The following is a 21,950-nucleotide window of genomic DNA, read 5'->3' as shown; positions in this document are numbered from 1 at the left end:
TTTCTCCTGTTTCTAATCTTGTGAATCTGCTTTGGTACCTCTGAAGGTTTGAGGAGACCAGATCCTGTGACAGATTAGGGACCACAAATACACAACACTTTGCTCCTGTTTCTAGGTAATACAGACTAACCAGATTATGACATGATTTGGAAGTGGCTTCCTTAAACCATAACTACATGGGCCATGCCTGCAAGCTGGACACAAAGAAGCCTTCTAAATGAAGCAGACAGGCTCAGCAACACTTGCACAAAGCATTCAGTAGGGAGAGAGAGAAGAGGGTGGCAGAGAGAGATAGAGAAAGTATAGTTGGCTCTGCCTACTAACCAGTCTCCAATTACCTTTTCTGATAGGTCAGCAGCCCTGCATAGAAAGAAATGTTCCCCATCTCTGCTGTACATTTTAAACTCCCAATATCCTTAAAGGAGCTCTGTCTGGTGCTGCTGCTCTTGAAATATCACATTCCTTTCTGTGGTTGGATGTTATCCTCTCCAGCATTCATAAGGATGATCCTCTGCATTTTTTTAATCAAACGTGCTGCTGAAACCTGTTTTGGGAGTGGGGCTGGGGAATAGTGCTGAGAGAGAATGCAATGTCGGTGCTTGCATTCTCTTTCTGACAGGCTCTGTGTTGTTGGCATCTGCCTGAGTGGCGCAGAGGGGATTTATCTCCAGATCTCCAGGGGCATGAGCCACATTTACAGAGGGGCATCATCCTTCTGAAGCACCTTTGGAGAGATTTTGATCTTCCTTCATGATTTATTTTTTCCCCTTCTATATATAGATGTATTGTTTCATTGACCAAAATTAACCTTCCAGTTTCATCAATCGGACAAGTTAGAAGCCCCCACTCCCTTTTAAATATGGAAGCAAAATTGGCTACCCCTCATAGGAATGTAGGAAGCTGTCTTGCACCAAATCAGACCATTGGTCCGTCTAGCTCAGTATTGTCTGCACTGATTAGTAGTGACCCTCCCCAGAGTTTCAGACTGGGGTTCCTTCTCAGCCCTACCTGGTGATATTGGGGATTAACCTTCTACATGCCACCAAGCTATGGTGCTTTCCCTTTCAGTTTGCAGCCTTGGCTGTAATAAGATTACCCAGATTTTACTTCTGCTCTTTTTAAAAAACCACTTCACTAAATTCTCCAGAAATCTTCTGATTTATGCCACCTGTCCCTGTGGCTCAGTACCAGTCAATTTTGCCATTTGCTCCAAGCGACAGCATTCTTTTATGCTGCTAATAACAGTCATTTCCAGGCATAGCAGAGAGAGAGAGAGAGAGAATATCAAATTGGAGCCAAAGATTCACCGTAAAAAAATCTGTATAAGTAAAACCAGACAAGTTCTGTTTACATCCAGCCTTCTCTGGCAGCTTCCAAAGGCTGTGTGCGTCTCTGAGCTTGGAAATGTTGAAATATAACGCAATTTCCAGTTCAGAGTAAGACATGGGTGATATAAGCCAGACGCTGGATGATCTTTTTAAAGTGGAGGTTCTGCAAACAAGTGACGTCTCTCAGCACTCAGATCCGGCATAGGCTGTTGTGACAAAGGGGATCCGATTCTGTTAATACCAATAAGTTTCATAGTATCTCAAGGCAATATGTAAGGGTTCACAAGGGCTAGGGACCTCAAAGAAAAGGGGAGTGTTCATATGCAGACCTCTCTTCTTTGTTTTATCAGCTCCAAGGCATGGAGCCTGATTGATTTTATATTGAAGGTTCATACCCCACCTTTCAGTCAAATGATTCTCAAGACAAGTTCCATGTAGGTATAGGCAAAATTGTTAATTTCAGTTTCTCATCTCTCTAATCTTTAGTTCAGTTCTTCATAAGCCCACATCATGTTGGATATATATGTTTAAAAGATTCTCATGGGAATTCATCAGCATTTTAGTGCAATATTCTCGTCACATGATGGTTCTGTATGTATTTTTGACCAATATACACATTTTTGCAAAGCAGTTTTCTCTAGTATAAGACATTTTTAAATGTTATTTTTAGGGACACTTCCCCATGGTATATTTTTGTGCACGTTGCTTAGCCAGTGAGCTACATTGCAAAATTCAGAGAAGCATGAATTTTGAAGGATGACAGTGTTTCAGTTTGCACATATTGTTTCAGAAAGTGCAAATAACGTAGGACTCAGTCTGTGCTTGAGTTGAATTTCTCTCCCATCTCTAGTTACAAGTACCGGTATATGTTAACAGCACATACAGAAAACATGGCTTTTTTTTAGCTAGAACTCATTGGAACACAGTTTTGGCACCTCTCAGGTGGGTGCCATTGTCATTATAAGAGAACAAGGGAGGTGTTCATGGTGAGTTCTGGCATCTCTTTCCCTTGAAAAATAGCATGGCAGAAAACTAAAACTCCCACTTCATATACCCAGTAAATCATAGGCTGATGGTTCTTCAGTCCCAAGTGAACTCACATTAGGATCCAAGTGTGCTTACTATGAAGGAGGGAGATGCAAACTCCCTGCAGCTGAGCCTCCTCTGGTCAATGGATGTGTCCAGACTGGTCTCCTCCTTGCCATTATATTATTTCTTGGGTCCTGGGAGGGCAGCTCCCCAGTGACCTTTAGTCCTCTGGCTAATGGAGGGAGGTTCTGGATATGCAGTCCCAGTGCAACTAGTAAGTTGGAGTAGAGTGGTATTTTTTTGGAGGGTGGGCAGAAGTGTTGAGACAGCAAACTCCCTGCAGCTGCTGCTTCTGTAGCCAATGGATGGAGCCAGGCTGGTGGAGACCTTGCTGTTATGTTTTTCCTGGGAAACAAGGGGTGCAGTCTCAGAGGGTTCTTGAGAGCACAGAATAGAGAAAGGTAGAAGGAAGGTTCCTTCTAGTGTGTTTGTGGTTCAGTCTAACAGAACTACATAAAAATGCTTATGGCAAAGGTGGAAACTAGTGCAATGCGAAGGGTAATCAGTATACAGCAGAGGTATCCAATGTGCCCTCCACAAGATGCTAGTCTACAGCTCCCAACATTGCTAGCCATTGGCTACAGTGTCTGGAGCTGATGTGAGTTACAGTCTAACATCATATGGTTGGAACCACGTTGCCTCCCTAGTATCGAGGGTACTAGGGGATAAACAGGGGCTGGCAGTTAATCTGCTAAAGTCACCTAGTCTGCTGCTTTTAAAACACAGCAGTTGATGGGGTTTTGTTCCGATCTGGTTAATTCGTGCTAAGGTATAGGAATAGGTAAGCGAATAGGAGATGGCACTTACCCAGGCCTATCCAAACAAACAAAACCCAACAACAACTAAAAACCTGACTCTACAGGGGCAGGATATAAGCCAAGTGGACAGGATATGAATCGGGGGGGGGGCTGAAATAGTAAAACTAGATAGATGGTGACCCAGGTTAGTGTGAGGACTGCTTTTCAACCTGTTGATTTGAACTAAATTTCCAAATCCAGCCTGTTGGATGAAGCACTGAATAGCACAGACTATTTCTACAAAAAAGAGATCAGGGCCACAACTCAGTGGCAGAACATCTCTTTTGCACACAGGCGGTCCCAGGTATCTCCAGGTATAACTGGGAACAAATCCCTGTATAAATCCCTGGAGAGTCACTGCTAGACATTGTAGACAACACTAGCCAAGATAGACCAGTGTTCTGACTCTGTATAAGGCAGCTTCCTTTGTTGATAAACCTTGGATGGTAGTTATATACTCCCTGCGACCTTAACATTTATGGCTGGCCAACTTGGCCAAAAGCAGCCCAGCAGTGAAGTTCATTCAATTCTTTAATTGCAAACTGCTGGCTGCTTTAAGTGAAATGCTAAGAATAAAAAGCCTTATAATCTCTCTGAGCACGTCAGGAACGTGGGAACATAAATCTGGCTGAGCAGCATCTGGGTCAATCCAAGTAGTATTGACGGGGAGGACAGCTCAGAGACCAGCCAGCTGAAACATGCTGTGAATTTGCCTCCAAACATTAGCAGAGTTTATTGGCAAGAGCTCAGTATCTTTTCCCAGCAAACAAAGGCGTCTATTGGCAGGATACCACAGGGGGAGGAGGGGTATGGCTTCAGTCACAGAAATGGGGTTGTTCCCACTTGGACAACTGTTAAGTCCTCTGCAAAGTCCATCAGTCACCGTAAGGCTGAGTCAGTGGTGTCTGTTACCAAGTCTAGACTGGCAGAGTATTAACCAGCACAGGGTCTCCAGGGTCAGTTGTTGTATCTGGACTACGGGAGGCAGGAGGGGCTTATCCCTTGAGAATATGAGCCTTGCTGGATCGAGTCAACAGCCCATCTATTCCACCATCCTGTTTTCACAGTGACCTACCAGATGCCTATGCTAAACCCCCAAGGAACAGCACTCTTTCCCACCTGATTCCCAGCAACTGGTATTCAGAAGTATACTGCCTTCGACTATGGAGGTAGAATATAGCCACCATAGCTAGTAGCCACCAAGAAACGGTTGGAATTTTTTTCCTCCCTCCTGGACTAATTGGGCAAGATGTTCCCTTCAATTTCTTTGCCCACAGATACGGTTGAGAATTTTGAGAGGCCTTCCTTTTGCACATACCACTCTAGCGTTAAGATTCTAAAAACGGCTTTAAAACATAGGAGTTTTTAAAACTGTCACATTCTCTCACCCAGTGATTTCCAGATTGCCAGGACCAGTGACTTTCAGCCAACAAATACATGGGTAAACAGAAATGTTTATAAATTCCTCTTGAAAGTCTATAAAGAGGGAGACAGATGCACATCAGCAGGGAGGGCATTCCATAAATGGGGAAACACCACTAGGAAGGTCCTGTCACAGGTCAATGTCAACTGGGCAGCCCTCAGTGGGCAACTGCTAACAAGGCCACACTTGCCGATGGTAGGGTCTGAAATGGTTGATATTAGGGAAGGTGCTCTTTTAGGTACTTGGGTCTCAAGCCATATAGCACTACTAACACCTTTAATTGGTGCAGTAGCTCAGGTGTATATATGTGCACATTGCCATAACTTGTTCAGGCAGAAGTTCAGGCAGCTAATATTTTTATTAGGTGGCTCACTCAATCCAGACCCTTCAAAATATCTGCCTCCCAGTCACAGAAGCCAATGTGGCACACCTTTCTCCCATTTGGAGGCTCTGAGGGTTGAGCGCCCATGGTCCACAGTAGCTCACTGGTTCCTGGCTCAAGCTCTACAACCCTTGACAACAAGTGTATGTGGCGCAATTTCCCACAATTCTTTGCCTGGCCCCAGAAGGAACTTTTATTTCTGACAGGAAATGTGGACCAAGCTCTCCTGCCTGCTTCCCCTGATGAATAATCAGATGTTGGACAAGGTGATATCCCTGAAACCACATTTGATTTTGTATACCTCATTAAGCTTTTATTGGCATAATTAGTCACTGTCCATCTGTGGAGAAACTAGTCTGTTTGCCTTTTCTCTTTTGTTTATCCAACTCCTTCTGATATACACTAGATTATGTTTCCTTTCTCCTTTTTTTTCTCATTCACATTCATTCATTCACTCCCCACAGTTATTTTTCAAAGTTAGACACTGGTCTTTCTTGGTGGCGGTGCATTGCGGGGAATGCTTTCAGTGGTTCCGTTTTAGCCTGTGTGGTTAAAAATCACTGGTGGTTTCTGTCTGCAGCAAACCACAAAACAACTTTACAGGGGTGGTTAAATGTTTTAAATTGCAGAGTGTTGTTACTGCAAACCACCGCTCAACACTGGTGCACACCCACCCAGGAATGGTGCAGAGAAAGGGTTAGGTTTCCCTGGGGGTAATACTGATAGTCTTCTATACTATAAATAAAGCCTTGGTGTATGAGATGCCTGTTAATGCTTCTTCTCTTCTTTCTGTCCTATAATTAGAACATTTTCCTAGACTGGGGAACATGGCAGGTTCCTGAGCTCTAAATTAGTTCTACAGTGGTACTTTGGTTTGCGTACGTCTTGGTTTGCATACATTTTGGATTACAAACACGTCAAACCCTGAAGTGCGTGTCCCGGTTTGCAACCTTTTTTTGGATTACAACCCATTTTGGGGGGATTACGAACAAAAAATTTTGGGACGCCTCGTTGGCAAAAGTGCGCCTTGGGTTACAACCTGTTTTGGTTAACAAACAGACCTCTGGAATGGATTATGGTTGTAAACCAAGGTACCACTGTACTTGGTGCTTGTCTGGTTTTTGATGATTGGGTAGGACAAGCCTTGTGACAAAGCCTGGCCCTTACCAAGGCTGCCATGCCCACTTTGGCCATGCCCATGTTTGTTTGGGCCATTCGCACTGCAGGCATGTAGCTCCCTTGAAAGGTTGGCCAACAGGGAATGTGATCTTTGGCCCAAATCAAGGTTAGCTGCTCCTGCTCTAAATCCATTGACACTTTCCATGTTTTTCTATCACAAACTTGAGCATGGAACAAAGTGTTTATTGCATTTATGCTGCCAATTTCAGAGTGGCATCATCACCATCACCATCACCATAGCCTTTCTGTTTTGGGGCCACTGTTCAAGAATGATGCTTAAGTATTCACAATGGCTATTTGCCCTTGTATAAAATCAAGGTGGTTTTTTGGGGGGGGAGTCTTGTCTTCCTTCCCCTGTTCCTGTGCCGGGCATTAATTGCGGTTTGAGCAGCAGCCAGGAAAGCAAATAAAACCTGTGTTCCCCATGTCCATGGGTAGGCAAACTAAGGCCCGGGGGCTGGATCCAGCCCAATCACCTTCTAAATCTGGCCTGTGGACGGTCTGGGAATCAGCATGCTTTTACATGAGTAGAATGTGTGCTTTTATTTAAAATGCATCTTGGGGTTATTTGTGGGGCAAAGGAATTCGTTCATTTTTTTCTTCTTCAAAATATAGTCCGGCCCCCCACAAGGTCTGAGGGGCAGTGGACCGGCCCCTTGCTGAAAAAGTTTGCTGACCCCTGCTCATGTCCATGTTTCCCTGAGTAGTTAAGAAAAGTGGGCAAGCAAGTTGCTTTGATTGGAGGGGAAACTAATGTAATGCATCCCAGACAAGCTTAGTTTCAGTACAACCCTGAGGCTCCAACTTTTGGCCCTATGGAAGGCAGTTGTTTTTAATTGAAAATGTTGGCTTTTTACCAACATAAAACTTTGCTCCACATTGTTGGGAAGATTGAGAAGAACAACTGGTTTAGTTCCTAGCAGTGAGGCAGGATCCTCATTCTCACTGTAACACAGAGCAGCCTCAGAGGATATCCTAAGGGAAAAACTTTGGCTCAGGAGAAGGGCTTCACACACAACAGGCCCCTGGTCCAGTCCTTGGCGTTTTCAGATAGAGCTGGGGAAACCCATCCAAAACTATGACAAGCTTCTGCCCATCAGTGCAGAGTAGCAGTGATGGGGAATCTGTAGTCTTCCAGCTGCTGTCGAACTTCCATCTCCCATCATCCCTGACCATTGGCCATCCTGAATGGGGCCAATGAAGTCTGGAAGGCCACAGGTTTCTCTAGCCCCCTGGTATAGACAGTACTAATCCCAACAATCTGACTTTGTACAAGGCAGCTTCCTACAGATACTAGACTTTTTATAAATGAGGTTGGAATCAAACCTCTGACGCCCTAGGAGGAAGAAATCTTACTGCCCTTCTATCATCTTTCCCTCCATATTCCTTGGCTTAGCTTGTTTAAAGGGTTTTTTTTTAAATTCCCAGTCCAGAAAAAAACTCCCCAGAATAGCTTACCATGGGGTGCCATATGTCCAGTTTCTCCTGGACAGGTCTTCTTTTGGGGGAGTAACATTTCAGTCCTGGTGGATTTTTTGAATTTGCCAAAATGTACGAAGTTTGGCAAACAAAGCCAGGAAGTGTGTGCGCGAGTATCGCTCTTTACTTTTTCCTATCTCTATGGATGCTCCTGCTCTCTGTACAAATACTTGCTTTGCAAGCAGAGCCAGGAAGTGTGCATGTGAGGATCACTGTTAACCTTTTATTATCTCTATGGTGCCCGCACATTGTGGATGTTGAGATTGGGCTCATCATTGAATGGCCGATCCAAGGCTGCTACCTAGACCTCTCTGAGCTGTTGGCCATGCCAGATGGTGCTCAGTAAGCTGCCCGTGAGCAGGTGAGAAAGGCTTCCTTAGCGGGCCTCTATCTCTGTCTCCCCTTCCCCTTCTCCCCATAAGGGTCTCCCATATACTCCCATAAACTCAATGCCAGGATCCCCACCACTGTGTATTATCCATTGGCTGCAATTAAGCTGAGACTATTTTGCAATTAGAAAGTTCTAAGAAAAGCGAGAGCTTGCTTGTAAAGAGAACCCCCCAAGCTCTCTCAGTCCTAATTAAAAGTTCTTTGTCTAAGGCCAATGGGCATTTGGATAGCTATTGTGGAGGTGAACCAAATTACCTTGGATACCTCTAAACACAATTCTTGAATGGAAGTTAAAGTACACAGCTCTCATGTAAGGTCAGGGAAAGCCCCCCTCCCCACTTTGTGTGTGGGGTGTGTGTGTGTGTGTGTGTGTGTGTATCCTGTTTAATAAATCTTGAAAACTTAGCTGACTGAAGAACCTAGCAAAGAAAGTGTTGCGGGTTGGGGTGGGGGGAAAGAGTGGAGGAAATGGCTGAAGCACTTGGCACTGCATCTTTCCCCTAAAAGCTTTGCTCCTTTCCTTTGATCACCATACAGCTTGGATCTTCATATTCCATTTCTTTTTGCCATTATGTCTTTGGAAGACATCTGAAGGCAGCCCTGTATAGGGAAGCTTTTTAAATGTTTAATGTTTTATTATTTTTTTATATGTGTTGGAAGCCACCCAGAGTGGCTGGGTCAACCCAGTCAGATGGACGGGGTATAAATAATAAAATAATTTTTGTTGCAGTTGTTGTTGAATAGGATGTCCCAATTTTCATCGGAGAAAAGTTGGAGGGTATGGTGTGTGTGTCCGCAGTGTGTTCACGCAGTGGAAGGCAAGGAGGCTCCGCATCCCATTTTTTTGCTCTTCGAAATATGACAACCCTAGCTTACAATCTAAAAAGGCATGTCACAAAAGGAAAATTGATTGGAAGGGAAGAAGAAACTAGCAAACTTGGGGGCATGTTCTTACTGAAGTTGGAAGCCTTTGACCAGGCTGTGCTGTTTCAGAATGCAACTAAAGTCTCGTGTGATTGAACGCTCCAGCATCCAAGAAGATGAGCCAGGAGGAAGAGGAGGTGGTTATTAAAAAACCTAAACATATCATGGAGAAGGCTATTCTTGACCCTTCTTGTTCCCACCTAGCTTTGTAAGTGGAAAGAATCTTTTATGGAGGAGCATTTTTAGCCTGAAGTCTCAACTCTCAGAAACAGGTTTACTTTGGGGAATAAGCTGCTTATGAATGCTCAGCTTACAGACTCTGCTCATCCTTCCTGCTCTCGCCTGTCATGTGCCTGACCTTCTTTCACTGGATCATGACATTGTCCCGGTTCTTGGCTGGAGATTTCCATTTCATGCAGGGAGTGGCCCACTAGATATTCTTGAACAACGATTTCTGTCTTAGCTATTGGCCAAGCTGGCTGGGGCTGATGGGAGTTGTAATTCAGCAATGTCCAGACTGCCACAGGTTAGCCAACCATGCTCTAAGACATCTCAACTCACTTCCTTTTGCACATGGCATCCATGGAGTTACCATTTAATCCTCATTCAGGTGTTCCAGCGCCCCCTTTCCCCTATCAGCCTTCTCTTGTGGACATCTTTTCTCTTTCATATATTCCAACTATTATCCCTAATACAAACACACCTGTTGGCACTGCTGTAACATAACATAGTGACTAAGAGAATGAGCTGTGGTCCAAAAGGCCACTGGTTCCAGTCTCAGCTTAGCCACAAACTCATCGCGTGGCCTTAGATATTAGTCTTTTTTAAAAATGGTGTGTTTTTGCATTGTCTTTTATAGTTTAAAGATAGTTTTGGACATGGGGCCATATTCCATGGTGATGTGCCCCACCTATGTTATGAAGTGGTATGGTCCTTTCTGCCACCTTATTTTGTTGTGGGTGTGGACCAAACCTTTGTGGTGTCTCCTAAGAAATCTCACTGTTCCTTTTCTATGCCTGTTTTACCCCTTAAGTAGTTGTTGTTGTTGTCATCGTTGTTTTCATCATTGTTGCTGCTGATGTTGTTGTTGTAATTTGCTTTGGAAAACTGGCTTGAAAAAGCTGGATGTAAATAAATAGCCCACACTTTGAAACTCCCTGCCTATGAACAACAGACAGGTACTTCAACTATAGTCTTTTCGGTACCTGATTAAAACTTTTTTTGTTTAGGCAAGCCTTGCCAGACATGTAGAAGCTGTCGTGTGATTCAATTTTTTTTTTAGTTTATCATTGATTTTAATTATTTTCTAAATGTTTTAAATAATTATTTTTTTAGCTGATCATTTTTTGTCTTACTCTTTTGGTGAACCACTTTGAGGTTTTATTGCCATCAAGAGGTACAGTGGTACCTCGGGTTAAGTACTTAATTTGTTCTGGAGGTCCGTTCTTAACCTGAAACTGTTCTTAACCTGAAGCACCACTTTAGCTAATGGGGCCTCCTGCTGCCGCCGCACTGCCAGAACACAATTTCTGTTCTCATCCTGAGGTGAAGTTCTTAACCCGAGGTACTATTTCTGGGTTAGCGGAGTCTGTAACCTGAAGTGTATGTAACCTGAAGCATCTGTAACCCAAGTTACCACTGTATTAAAATGTTGTGGGAATTAATTAATAAAATAGACAGGACACATCCCGCTCAGACCTTTCCCCCTCTCAGACATTATTTGCTGTATGGGAAATAATACTGACCCAGTTTACAGAACTGTTGTAAAGCTGATTATGACCATAATGTACTGTTTGCTATAAAAATGTCAATCTGTTGGCTTGGGAGCTGGAGGAAGGTAAATTAGGCCGGAGGTATAAGTGGAAGGTTAGAAGCTGATAGAGGGAAAAGCTGGAGGTAATTCACTGTGTTCTGGAGCCGGACTGGATAGAAAGGGGGAATTACGTGGAGAATCAGCTTATCAGTTTAAGAGGGAGGGGAAGTTGGCTGGAGGGCAGAATGTTGGTAAGGCTCTATTGGCATTTATCTTTTAAAAAGCAGTTAGTGGGTCTGAGAAATCAGTGCAGATGGGATTCTTAGATCCCTTAGGGCTTAGATGAAGGTTTCTGTATTAAAATAAATTCTTACTGTAAATATGCAGGGGGTTGTGGTTATATATAATTGCTGCAAACCACTTTGTTTTTTTAAAAATGAAATCGCGTTATACACGTATTTTTTTTATTTAAAAAGATATGTAACAGTGCCCTCACTAACAAACATACCTTTATACTTATTTGCTTTTCCATTCTGTTATGAATAAAACCTGTTACGTTGTTAATCTCGATCTGCCTCTTCATAGAATTCCTGTTTTAATAGTTTGAACATCCACTCCAAAATAATGTATATATTCGTAGTGGGGCCATGACACGAGGAATCAGTCTTTGAAACGTTGCTTCTCGGGTCAGGTCTATACATGTAGCAGAATGAATGGCAAAATAGGCTGAACGGCTTCAGTCTGCAAGTTGTATATGAGAGAGAGAGAGCACATGCATGTGTGTATGTGTGCACAGGTGTGTGAGCATGCAACATTATCCAATGTTTTACAGCAGACCTTTCTTCCCAATCTGCTAGTTGTATATTTGCAGGAGCATTCCACTGTGACTCTCCTGCCTGTTGTAGGAAGTGGTACAGTCCCTTCTGGCACTTCATTCTGCTGCTGTGTGCGTAGATGAAGCCTTCGTGGTCCCTCCTATGAAACATAACCATCCCCTTTCCGAGTTTGGTTCACCTTTCTATGAAAGAGCTTGCCTTTGGGTTTGGTGCTCCTATCTCTTGGGAAATCCTATCTCTTTGGTGCTCCTATCTCTTGGGAAATCCATCTGCCTTGTGGTAGGGAGAGAGGCTGCCCCTGCTGCCTGGAGGTGGGTCACTTCTAGACTGAGTGATGATGACAAGCCTCTCTTTCACTCCAAATGCTCTTTTCTCAGCAGTGAGATAAATATGATGCCTCCATTAGATGGCATCCAAACAATACAGATGTTTAAAGCACATGCTACCAATGAGTTGCATCCCAAAGAATGCTTAGAAGATGAAGAATCAAGGCTTGCTGTTCTAATGTTTACCTTTTCCCCCTCATGGCACAGCTCATTTCCAGCGACGCTGATGGAGCTATCCAAAGAGCTGGGCGATTCCGGGTGGAAAATGGCTCTGTTGATGAGGTAGGAGGAGGTCTTTGCCTTAAGGCTTGTTTTCCTCAGATTGATTAGGCATTGGCATCATAACAGTGGGCAGATCTACACTCCTGGTTTTTAATGCTAAAGAAGAGTTAAGGAATGATTCTGATAACCATATAGCCACTTGACATTCTTTTTTAACGTTCATAATGCGCTGCAGAGCAACCAGAAAACAGGGAAACAGTGGGGAGAAAGAGAAAGCAAAACAGAAGGTTTCCTGCTTTGATGTTTTAGAACAATATTTCTAATATTGTTCTAATAATGTTTAAAAGGATCCAGCCAATGTATCAGAGTGAAAAATAATTGTTTTTATTCTGCTCTTCTGCCAAACCAGGCCCCCTGAACAGCTTACGAATAGCAGTGAGAAGACTGATCCTGCTGTCAGGCTCACAATCTGAGAGATATGACATAAGAGGAAAGGGGACTGGGAAGGAGAAGGGAAAAAGCAAATTCAGGCACTAATTCTTAGTTACAGAGATCTTGTTGTAAACAGCAGGAGGTAGCCATCAAATTGGAGCCTGGAGCAAGAATCAAGGGGTCCAGTTGATTGTTATAACACACCCAAGAGTCAGGAAAGATTTTCTCAGTCTAGACCTAAACAGGAAGTCATTTTCAAAGCCTTTCCTGTTCATGAGAGCCAATCACCAGCCCTAGTGGGTTGACTCACTACAGTGCAAGGGAACTCCAGTGCCCTGGTATCCCTCCTACAGGTTTCTCTGGTTTACACCTTTTTGCAAGCTGGTTGCCCTAATATAATACATTTTGTATGTTGTGTTCACTAACACATTCTTTTTATTATACACATTTTTACCCTAACATGGTAGATTTCTTGGAGAATGCCAATGCTGTTGGGGCCTCTTGTATTTCAGCAAGGAAGGCATTCCACAGCACTGGTGCCACCAGTGAAAAGCCCACCTCTGCATTATCACAAGCCAATAATCATCAGAGTGTGGCAAAGCTAGCCAGGTTCCATTTGTTCATCTTAGTGCCCTTAACAGGCAATGGTGGGGAAGACAGTGTTTCAGGTAACCTGGTATAGAGTTGTTTAGCGTTTTACATCTAAGTAGCAGGACCTTAAAATGGGTTCAGTAGTTAATAGGCGTCAGGCGCAGATCCTCTAACATATGGACACCCAATAAGGGGCTGGACTACCAGCTGCTTCAAATGCCTACTTCTCCCTCTCCCCTCCTCCATTCCACGTCCTGTTTGCTATTTCTGTGTGGGGAGCCTTGAATTAAATGACTTCCTGGTTTCTCTTTTCTTTCCAGAACACAGATTATGCCCCTGGTACATGGCGCAGAACAGATGTGCATTTGGAGAACCCAGAGTACCACACCAGATGGTACTTCAAGTATTTTCTAGGAAAAGGTAGTTACACTTTTTTATTTCTGTGCACATGCCTGCATCAGTTACAACATTATTGAATAATCAAACTGTGCTTTGATCATTAGCAGTGTCTTCTTTTGCCTTGATCAGAGTGAGTTTCTCTCTGAGAGTTCCTTTTTCAAATGAGACCATTTTAACTTTAGCCATGTGACCACATCTATGCAACCACCTTTTTTGACTGATAGGCCTGAGTGCCCAGCGTTTAGAGTATATGTTATGGCAGGTCTCCACCATCTTGTCCCACTTGGCTAAAATAGACTGAAGTGTGAATGGCCCCTGTTCAAACCTCACCTCCGTAATAGCAAAGTAGGCCATCTGTGTTCAGAGGCAGTGGCATTAAATTTGGTACCAGTCTTCGCACAAGGAATTTTGCATGTGGCACTAAGGTGCTTACTCTATGAGCAATGGGATTCCCCTGTGTGTACAGTTTGGGTTCCTTTGCAGGTTGGTTTTGCATTTTGTAACAGGCACTGTTTTTGCTCCCCAGTTCATCAGAACTATGTAGGAACAGACATAGAGAAGAACCCCTTTTTTCTGTCTGTCGTACTCTCTGACCAAAACAATCAGCGTGTTCCTCAATACCGTGCAATCCTCTGGAGAAAAACAGTAAGGGACAAACATTTTGCCTGCTCTTTTATATTGGTTCTAATTGTTTAGCTTAGTTTCTGACAATCCATGGTAATCAGTGGTGCATGCCAAGCTAGAAAGGTTATGATAGAAAAACAGGCACTCCTTCCATTATAAGTAGTTTCTTTCACCCCGACTTGCAGCTTACTTATTTGCTACATTCCACAAAGGCCTTTTGAATCTTTCACATTATTCAGATGCACATTTAAACCATGGTTTATTGTGAACCAACCCCATCTGACAAACTATGGCATAAGTTATGGTTCAAGCTACAGTTAGCACAAACCATGTTTGAGGGTTACATCTGAATCAACCCTCACCCATTAGTGTTCTGAATATTTTTGTAATTGATTGAATTAACTTAGTATTTTCATTTGTATAGAAAAAACCCCAAAGTCATCTGAGAAAGAGCATCTGTCTTAATGCAATTCTCTTCTAGGGTACTCTGAAAATATGCCTCCCTTACAGTCCTACCAAAACTTTGTCTGTGAAATCTATTTTAAGGTAAGCAGTTAAAAACAATTCAGTAGAGATTACGTTTAAAAGATCATTGCAGCAGATATTACTCATTGTTGCTCCACATGAACAGACAACACTGAAATTTACAATTTCACCTACATTTCAGTGCCATGAATCTTGACAGATTTGAGAAAGGCCCTAGAGAAATTCTTCACCCTGAAATTCAAAAGGTGAGCTTTGCAAAGCTTTTTCAGTATTTCTTTTCTCCATCCTATTTTAAGAGTGTTTATTTTGTGGAGCCGGTTGGGGGTGTCTTTTGGAAACAATTGCTTCAAATACAGACTTCAAGAAATGTGTTTTATGAATGTGGTGAGTTGCTTTGAGGACTCCATCCAAAAGCCACAGATCTAATAAATGGAATTAAATGTTTCTCAGAGAGTTTTAAGCTGGTGTAGCTTAAGAACATAAGAAGAGCCCTGCTGGATCAGGCCAAAGACCCACCTAGTCCAGCATTCTGTTCTCACAGTGGCCAACCAGATGCCCCAATGGGAAGCTTGCAAGCCAGACCTGAGCACCAATAGCTCTCCCTCCCTACTTGCGATGCCCAGCAGCTGGTATTCAAAGGCATACTGCCTCCCACGGTGGAGGAACTTAGCCATTGATAGTCTTCTCCTCCTTGAATTTGTCTAATCCTCTCTTGCTCCATTTGCTTAATCACTTTGGGTTCCCTTTTTTGAACCTTTGCCATCTCTACAATATCCTTTTTTGAGGCGTCCACAACTATACAGAGTATTCCAAGTGTGGTTCCACCATAGATTTGTATAACAGCATTATGCCATTGGCAGTTTTATTTTCAATCCTGTTCAGTGACAAGCCCATGAGCTGGAATCCAGCATCTGGGTGGTGGTCTCATCCTCTTGTGGAGGATAAATGATCTATCAGAATGTGTGCTGTGATATCTAAGAAGGAAACCTCAGTGCAAGGCGTGATGGAAGAGAAACAAAGGCAGTAAGAAAAGGCTGAAGTCTAGCAGGCAGAGAATGGAAGGTCAAAGCAAGGGCAGTGGCTCAAAGGCAAAGCATCTGCTTTGCATGCAGAAGAACCCAGCTTCATTCCCTGGCATCAATGGGTAGGACTAGGAGAGACCTCTGCTTGAAATCTTAGTGAATCACTGCCAGTCAGTTTAGACATATTGAGCTAGATGGGCTAATGCTCTGACTCAGACTAAGGCAGCTTCTTGTGTTGCTGTATCTTAAGAGAAGGGCTGTAGTGCAGGGGTAGAACATTTGCCTTGCATTGAGAAGGTCCCACGTTCAATCCCCAACATCTCCAGGTCTGAAACTGTGGAGAGCCACTGCCAAACAGTGTACGCATTGCTAAGCTAGATGGCCTAATGGGTTAACTCAGTATAAGGCAGATTCCTATGGCTGTTGTTTGCTAGGGAGTGGGGGTTGAATGTCTGAGAAGCAGGGGCAGAAGTTTGAATGTTCGTGGAGCAGAAAGGAAAAATATAGCCCCTTGGTAGCACTTCAAGACGTGTGTAGAGACAAATTGGAAAGAGTTCCGCGGAGGCAGCAAAAACAGTCAGCAGTCTGGAAAACAAGCCCTGTGAAGAAAAATGGAAGGAAGTGGGTATGTTTAGCCTAAAGAAGCAAAGACTGAGGCAAGGGGAAGACAGGGGTTCTCCATCTCTGTCCTGGAAGAAAGCTGCATGAACTGTAGCCTGCCGAACAGGATAAAGAGATCATGAGCAGATGGCCAGAATATCTATGACTAGACTTAAGGGGTAGTGGCTGGGCACTATGCCAAAGCAGCAGGTGGCTTGTAACACCTTGTCCTGGACTCACTTTTAATTACATTTCCCTCTTTGCAGTTTGGACATTTCCTGGACCTTTCTGTTCAAAGGTTGAATGGGATTTTTTATCCATGTGGTTGTTGTTGTTTCTGGTTACCCACCCTTCACCCTAAGGTCCTAAGGCAGGTTACAAGACATTAAAGTACAACAATTTAAACAATTTTAAAACTTGCAAGTACTTGACTAGGGCGAGATGTCACTTTTTCCAATCCTAACCAAGAGACCAATATTGAAAAACAGTGTGGTTGCCACTGCTTTTGTCTGAAAACCCTGACCAGTTACATTTAGGGAGCAAACAAATGACAAATTAGATTGCTGGGTTTTGAATGAATATAAAAGCTGAATATATTTGTTCTTTTCCCTCCCCAGGATTTATTGGTTCTGGAAGAGCAAGAGGTAATTCACAATCTGATTCCTTTAAGTTCCCAGGAGCCTATCTAACAAACATTGGTTTCCATTTTGAAAAGTACCATGTTCTATTCTGTGGGCTATGCTACTTGGTTTGATTTGGGGGGTGGGGGTGGTGTTGTACCCACAAATACTCTTGTGTGCCCCTCCTGAGGTCAACATAAGTGCAAAATCATGATTGAGAAGGCCGATTAGAGTTGGGAGCTATTGGTGAACCAGTTTCAGACCATGCACTTCTACAGATCTGTTGGGGGCCCTGTTACCTGAATTCAGGAGGGGGGGGGAAACATATTTGCTCAGATTGCTGCTACTGCATATGTCTCACAAAATGTGCTGCTGAAAACACCAATTCCATCTCATGGGCACCCCTTCTCACCCACATTGGGCAGGAATACTTATCCCATGATGTGACAACCCTATCTTAATCCTGCCCTGCAAGCAGCAACCCATGGTCCAGAAAGAGGGGGGCGGGCATCTTGAGATAAGTATTGCACAGGTTCTGAAAGTGAGCAAAGGAACTCAACATGGCGTGTTGTTTTCAGTGCCCCGGCCCCAGTTACATAATGTGTGATTTTGGCCCGAGAAGTACTTATGAAACAATACTCTTTCCTTCTACAATGTTTTGGACACTTGTGTTCCTCTTTTGTCACTACTGCTTGCCACACCTTATTCCAAAGTACCAATTGCGAGAGAGGCCCGTATATCAATTCAGTTTGATTATGGACCCTTGAAGGTTCATGGGCCTCACTTGCCTCTGCCACTAGCTCAGTCTGAGCCACTCATGTGGTGGGGTCAGGGTGTAAATCACAGCAAATGAGCTTGTGCTGATGCTGTATTGACTCATGGGAGCGATCCATGTCTTTGAAACAGAATGGGAAGTGTGAGTGCTGAGTGCCATAATTGAGTGTCTGCAGTCTCCCCTAACAATAACAATGATTGGTTTTCATATGTGCAATGGATTGCCTAAAACTGATGATATTCCTATTAGTGGTAGAGGGATCCACATATTTTAAATCTCCAAATTGGAGGAAGCTGGTGCCCAAATCTGTCCCATTCCAGACTTGTGTTTGTGCGGAGGGGGAGGGGATGACATGCTTAGCTCTGTTAGGGAAGTTTTTAGTGTTTGATGTTTTATTCTGTTTTAATATTCTGTTGGGAGCCACCCAGAGTGGCTAACAACAGTAAAAATAGCACAGTTTAAAATTAGGGAATTTTAAGATAGCAGGCTTGCACGAGCAGTGTTACTGAGTGTGAGAGAGAGGGATTTTGCATGTTTATTTTTGAAGATGTTTGTTGCTGGTGTTAGACACCTACAAAGTAGGGATATGGGGAAAAGAACCTAACAAGAAAATCAGAGAAACAAGTCAGTGTTCCCTGGATTTGAATATCATAAACTCCCACCGCAACAAAATCTTGCATTGTGGGCTACTGCTGTTCACTTTCCCAGTCACCTCTTCAAGACTACTCCATTCCAGCCCCTTCCAACTAGGTTTTCTGTTCCACTTGCAAATAATCAGCTAGCACTCTGTGCCCACTGAGGGCTGTTTTCCGGGTTTCCCCTCCTGTGTATTTATTTATATCTATTTATTTAATGAAATGTATATCTTGATTGTAAGAAAACCTCTGTGTTTTACTAAAATATAAAATAAACATTAAAATTCTCCTTTGAAAATAATTCAAAAGATTATTAAAATCTTCAGTAGCTAAAAAGAAATAAAATACATGTAACCTATATGTCTCTGGATAGGCTTGCCTAAACAGAACTGTTTTAAGCAGGCACTGAAAAGAGTTCAGCAAAAGTGTCAATAGGCAGGGAGTTCCAAGGTGTAGGTGCTGCCATGCTGCTGCTACAAACCATGGCATTCCACAAAGCCTGCTGATTCCCTTCCTTTTTGGGCATGTCTTGGTTGTATAAATGACAGCACTCGTACCTGGAGATCAGAAATACAGACAATGCTGAGAAATCCAGTTATAAGAAGAAATAAAGACTTGTGAGTCCTGTTTGCAAGGCAATCCCTTTAATGGCTTCCAATTCAGGCTCATCCGCAGACAGCAGGTTCACGTTAACGTTTTATTTATTTTGTTACAAATAAAAATACGCCTGACTTCAAATTCATGAGCAGGGCAGTTGCCCAAAAAGGTGGGTGAGGGATAATATAGTGTGCAAGTGAATCAGAACCTGAGCATATGAATGATAAACTAAAAAGAAAAATGAAAAACCCTGAGTAGAGTAAGATAAGGTTACCAGACGTCCCCATTTCCTGGGGACATTCCCCGGATTTACAAATAAAGTCCCCATGCAAAATCCATTGAAGTTGAAAAGTGTCCCCAGATTCATTGGGGGGGGAAATCTGGTAACCTTAAAGAATATGGTTTGTCTTTCCAAACTGGTTTCCCACATCTTTCTGGAGCAGTGTGCATGGGCTTGCATTTCTCAATGAATATTCAAATTCATGAAGTCTCCATTGCACATCCTGGTCCTCCCCCCCCCCCCCCGCAATTCACATGTATTTCTCTGGGATGCAGCTCAATATGATTGGAAGAGCTACAGCCCTGCTCTAGCACCCTCTAGCTGTTAAGGATTTAGAAGACGTACTCTGCTCATTGGCAAGTTAGGATGCAGGATTATTGTGGAACTGCCAAATTTAACTGCCAAGTTAAAAGGAGCACTTTCACTTTTCCAATATAAAGCTGTTTCATTTTTTGAAGAATGCCAGTCTGGTTCCGTCTTACTAATATACTGTTCCTGTTTCATAGGGCTCTGTCAATTTTAAGTTTGGAGTACTTTATGCCAAAGATGGACAGCTAACAGATGACGAGATGTTCAGCAACGGTGAGTCTGAAGATTGATTTCTATCTGAACTGAGGTGGGTGGGGAAATGTCTGTGTTTATGCCATTGTGCTGATCTTGGTTTAGATCTAGACCAGTGGTGGCCAGCTTTGGTGGTGCATTGGATTCTACCTGGCTGAACTGCTTAGAGGTGCAATGCCATCTCCCTCCAAACAGGAGGGGAAATCTGATTCCCTAAAAAAAAAAAGAAGAAGGTTGGTGAGTGCCCTTGCCGAGGCAAAAGAAGAGGATTTCCCCAGGCACCATCTGAAACATCCTCTCCTGTTATTTCACAATCACTGCAATAGCCAATGTGGTGTCTTCCAGGTGATGTTTGACTCCAATTCCCATCAGCCCCAACCAGCATGGGCAAAGGTTGGGAATATGGGAGTTGTAGTCTCCTGGTGTGCATTTTGTATTACGAGGCAGCATAAGCAGAAAGAGAGTCCTCTGCTTTGAAAAGTTTACGCTCTTAACTTTTGTCAGATAGAGAATATGGTGTGGAGTGTAAATTGCACACATAGCAACCATACATATTTACCTTCTCTTTTTGTAAGGTACTTCCATACCCAGTGATTCTTTGAGCCAGCCAGGGTAATATCTCAGTAGTAGAGCATCTGCTTTGCATATGTAAGGTCCCTGGTTGCCTTAAATCCTGAAGAGCCACGGCCAATCATTGTAGACAATATTGAACTAGACTGACAAATAATCTTGGTATAAGGCAGCTTCCTACATTCCTGTGAATGCTCAGATTTAAGTGAAATCCAGGGCTGATTTCTTTTTGTTACCATATTTCTCTACTCATGAACATTATGTTGGCTTACAGAACAAAGAGTACTGTGTTAAAGACGCAACACAATAAATATGCAATAATTAAAAGCAGCCTTAAAACCTTCCCTTTCTAGCAACTCAGATTAAAAGATGATTTGAAGGCCTGGGTGCCTTCACCTGACACCGAAAAGACCATTAAAAATGGCAAAATGAAACTGTGTTCCCTAGCCAGGGTGTCACCACTATGAAGGCCCTCTCACTATCAGCTACTTTTCTTATGCAGTTGTAGCTCCGCTGTTCAATTGTGGGAGGCTTAAATGAAAGAGGTACTGGAGGCTGATCCATTAAGGCAAATGGGGCACTGCCCCACCATCCTCAGTCTGCCGTCAGCCAGCTCCCCCCTCCTGCCTTCTTACTTGCAACCAGTTCCGGGAGTGGCCCTGCCTACCACTTCTACCTCCTTAATCTCAGTGTTTCCCTTGTAGAAGTAAGCAGGGAGGAGGATGGCAGGGGACTAGACCAGAATTAGTTGGCGTTGCCTCTCATTGGCTCTGGTGCCACCACCACCTATGGGTGGTCTTGCCTTGTGCTCTACCAGTCCCAATGGGTACCAGGCATCACTGGAAAGAGGTATACAAATACCCATGGTTGCAGTTTTCAGTTCTCTAACTCTGCCACCCACAGCTGCTCCAGAGTCCCTGGATCGTTCAAACCAGTGTCCTTCAACCTTGAGTCCACAGATGGGGTTTTTTTAGACTACAGCTCCTATCAACCCGTTAGCTAAGCCTGTGGTCAGGGATGATGGAATTTGTAGTCAAATTTTGAAAAGCCCTGTTTTAAAAGATTCTGCCTATTCCACATATACATTTATAATTCCCATCTACAGTTCCTTTAACAGTCAATCCCTTTTCCCATGGAATGCTGGGAGCAGTAGATCTGTGAGGGCAACAGGGTTGTTTCCTAACAACTCTCAGCGCCCTTGAGAAGCTGCAGTTTCCAGGATTCTTTGAGGGGAATATTGCTTTAAATGTGCGGTGCGGATGCAGCCACTCTTGCTTATAATACTCTATCAAGTACCATGTACACACTGGTGGCGCCACATTCATAACAATCATAAATCTGCCCCTCTGGCTGGACTTTCCCACAGAAAAAACAAGTTGCACTTCCAGCGTAAACACCCCCCCTTCTCTCCAGCTTCTTCTTAAGCTACTCTCCCAAGCAGCAGACAAAATAAAAGGGATAGCCAGTTTCTTGGGAACTCTTGCTATCCCCCACCCGCAACCACCCTTGGCATGGATCCGCTCTGCCTCCTCCTGCTTCCCAGAGCATCTCTATCCATGTGACCTGGAGTTTGTTTTCACCTCCTGTCTCTGAACAACGGCTACAAAATATTTCAATGTCGGGCCGAGAA

General features: G+C 43.5%; 1 protein-coding gene across 5 annotated transcripts in view; it reads left to right on the top strand.

The window, feature by feature from the left end:
* The window catches only part of GARNL3 (GTPase activating Rap/RanGAP domain like 3), a 102,969-nt gene that overhangs the window by 45,910 nt on the left and 35,109 nt on the right, over positions 1–21,950 (top strand). For all 5 annotated transcript variants that reach the window (XM_083485806.1, XM_083485809.1, XM_083485808.1 and 2 more), the window contains 7 exons: positions 12,114–12,188; positions 13,472–13,571; positions 14,077–14,195; positions 14,656–14,720; positions 14,842–14,905; positions 16,900–16,926; positions 19,696–19,771. In XM_083485806.1, the coding sequence (XP_083341932.1) occupies positions 12,114–12,188; positions 13,472–13,571; positions 14,077–14,195; positions 14,656–14,720; positions 14,842–14,905; positions 16,900–16,926; positions 19,696–19,771 (526 nt within the window). The remainder of the gene's footprint in view (positions 1–12,113; positions 12,189–13,471; positions 13,572–14,076; positions 14,196–14,655; positions 14,721–14,841; positions 14,906–16,899; positions 16,927–19,695; positions 19,772–21,950) is intronic.

The sequence above is a fragment of the Podarcis liolepis genome (genome assembly GCF_965112155.1).
Source record: "Podarcis liolepis genome assembly, chromosome: Z".
NCBI classification, from domain to species: domain Eukaryota; kingdom Metazoa; phylum Chordata; class Lepidosauria; order Squamata; family Lacertidae; genus Podarcis; species Podarcis liolepis.
Note: the sequence above shows the minus strand (reverse complement) of the source record. Positions and strands in the feature narration are given on the sequence as shown.